Below are 2,499 nucleotides of genomic sequence, written 5' to 3'. Positions count from 1 at the left end.
CCACTGGTCCCACACCATGAGATGGGGCTCATCCCTGATACTGCCTCAGAGCCCAGAGGCTGGATAGTTCACAGTCCTAGAATGGAACCAAAACAACCAGCAGTAAAAGGATAAATGATTCTTAATGATAGTCTGCTATAACAGAATATTATAGAACAGAGCCCAGCATGCATTAGAAAGGCTTCATTCAGCAAGTGATGGGAGTAGATGCAGAGACATTCAGCCAAACATTGGACAGATCTTTTAGAAGATTGGAAGGAAGGATTGTAGGAGTCAGAGGGGTCAAGGACACCAAAAGAAAACTCACAAACTCAACCAAGCCGGGCTCATAGTAGTTCACAGAGATTGAACAATAATTAGAGAGCCTGTATGGGTAGGACCTAGGTCTTCTGTTATGATTGTATAACTTGGTATATTCTTGTGGGACTCCTAAGAGTGGGGATGGAGGCTGTCTCTGACTCTTTTGATTGTTTCTGGGAACCTTTTCCTCCTTCTGGTTTGACTTATCCAGCCTTAATATGAGAGGAGTCTTAGTGCAACTTGATATGCCATTTCTGTTTGATATCTCTGGAGGTCTTGCATTTTCTGAGGGGAAATAGAGGAGTAATGGATTTCGGGATGGGGAGGTTGTGGAGAGGGACTGGGAGGAGAGGAGCTAGGGGATGAAATTGCTGCTGGGATATAATATATGAGAAAAAAACTAAACAAACAAACAAACAAACAAACAAAGAATCAAATGAAACAAAACCTACCCAAACCACTGTATAGCTGGCATGGTGGTACACTCCATTAATCTCAGCACTTAGGAGGCCAAATGGATCTCTGAGTTCAAGGCCAGCCTCACCTACAGTGGGTTCCAGGACAGCAAAGGCTACACAGAGAAAACATGTCTTAGAGGGACAATAAGAAACAATTAAATAAAAAGAAAGAGCTGTTTGTGCTTATAACTGCTTAACCATATTTTTAGTGGTTCTCCTTCTCCAAAAACAGTATTGCAGAAGTTTTCCATGATGTCTAGCAATACTTTTATTTTTAAATCAATGTAAAAATGTAGGAGTGAGAACTGTCTTCAGAGATCTCACAATCTCCACGTAACGCTATTTCTTGGAGCTATTAATTTTTATGTAAGTCTTCTATCATGCCACTCTGACATCCTTGTCTTTCTTGTGGCATTTCAATTGCTTCAGTAACTTCAAAGAAGCCCGCTTCAGCTGGCTGTTTGCTAGAATTAGGATAAATGAATGACAGCAAGGATATATGCATGAAAAGTTCAAACCCAAAATAAGTAGCAGTTTATTTTCATATGGAAAAAAACTCAATGTTTCTATCAAAATACCTATGAAATGCAAGATAAACAAGATAATAAAAGAAATTAAAACTTTCATGGCTTTCACATGAACTTCTGTGTTAAGGCTTTTGAATCTTGAGACATACATGCGCATCCTCCTCTTGTGTTTCCAAAGTGAAATAATTAATAGGAAGGATGTAATGATGGCCACCATAAAGAAGAACATGACTCCAACGTTGTGAAGAATGTGGGTTACAACAAACTCATTCTTATAGAGGTAAAACTGCCAGGAAGTATTTCTGTGCTTCAATTTATCATTAAACATCTTCACTGTTTGTGACAAAGCAACTAACAATGATATAAATAAGCATCCCAGGAGAAAGATAAATATTGTATTGAGTTTTCTCTTCAAGCAGAAGAAGATGTAGTGAGAAAAATTTGCTATCTTCAGGAAATAGAAGAGGTTGAGGATGGTGGCAAAACATGTACTTGTGTGATTGGTAATTATCCACAGGTAAGAAATCCCTATAATGTGGGCATCGGAGGCAACCATGTGTGGAGAAAATAATTTTAAATATCCATCAGAGATTATTATACATATGACACAGATTCTGGAAATAGCCAAGCCCATGAAAATAAAGCCAGTTGTGGAGGATTTCTGCCTGACACAGTTAATGCAGTTTGCATGCAGGATAAACCCATTCCCTAGAACTCCCAGTACTGAACCACTAATTACAAAACAAAGGAGGATGCCTTCTGGTACGGTCAGCATCTTTCCAGATCCCTAAGGTTACTTCCGTTGCAACTATAACTTTTAAGTTTTCATTTTACCTGCTGAGGAATGTTGTTTATCATGGAAACTTGACAGAAGAATGTTTTCCTTCTGTCTTTATAGACTTCAGAGTGTTCCAGTAATGCCTTGTAGTGGAATCAGAAATATCTTTATGGCATTTACTCTGTTCTTTAAGGTGCAGATTGTTTACAGAATATGTGCAGACTAATACTGTCTTCTTGTAGTTTGTTAATAAGCAAATGAAAGTCTCTGTTTCATGGATTTTACTAGGGCCCCTGACACTGATTTGCATTTAATAAACTGAATGGTGATATGGGAATGCTAGACGTATACTGACAAGATCCAAACCAACAAAACTAGCACTGCACTTCATCCCTTTCCATAGCAACTCATTGTTAGCTGGGCTTGATGGAAACTG

The 2,499-nt window shown here is 38.6% G+C and overlaps 1 protein-coding gene across 1 annotated transcript; it reads right to left on the bottom strand.

Annotated features, from left to right (window-relative positions):
- Positions 1-1,136: 1,136 nt before the first annotated feature.
- On the bottom strand, positions 1,137-2,060 carry LOC116903044 (taste receptor type 2 member 106). Its single transcript, XM_032905346.1, has one exon. It carries the CDS (start codon positions 2,058-2,060, stop codon positions 1,137-1,139), a length of 924 nt encoding a protein of 307 aa, XP_032761237.1.
- Positions 2,061-2,499: the final 439 nt, after the last annotated feature.

Source organism: Rattus rattus, chromosome 6, assembly GCF_011064425.1.
Source record: "Rattus rattus isolate New Zealand chromosome 6, Rrattus_CSIRO_v1, whole genome shotgun sequence".
Classification (NCBI taxonomy): Eukaryota; Metazoa; Chordata; class Mammalia; order Rodentia; family Muridae; genus Rattus; species Rattus rattus.
Note: the sequence above shows the minus strand (reverse complement) of the source record. Positions and strands in the feature narration are given on the sequence as shown.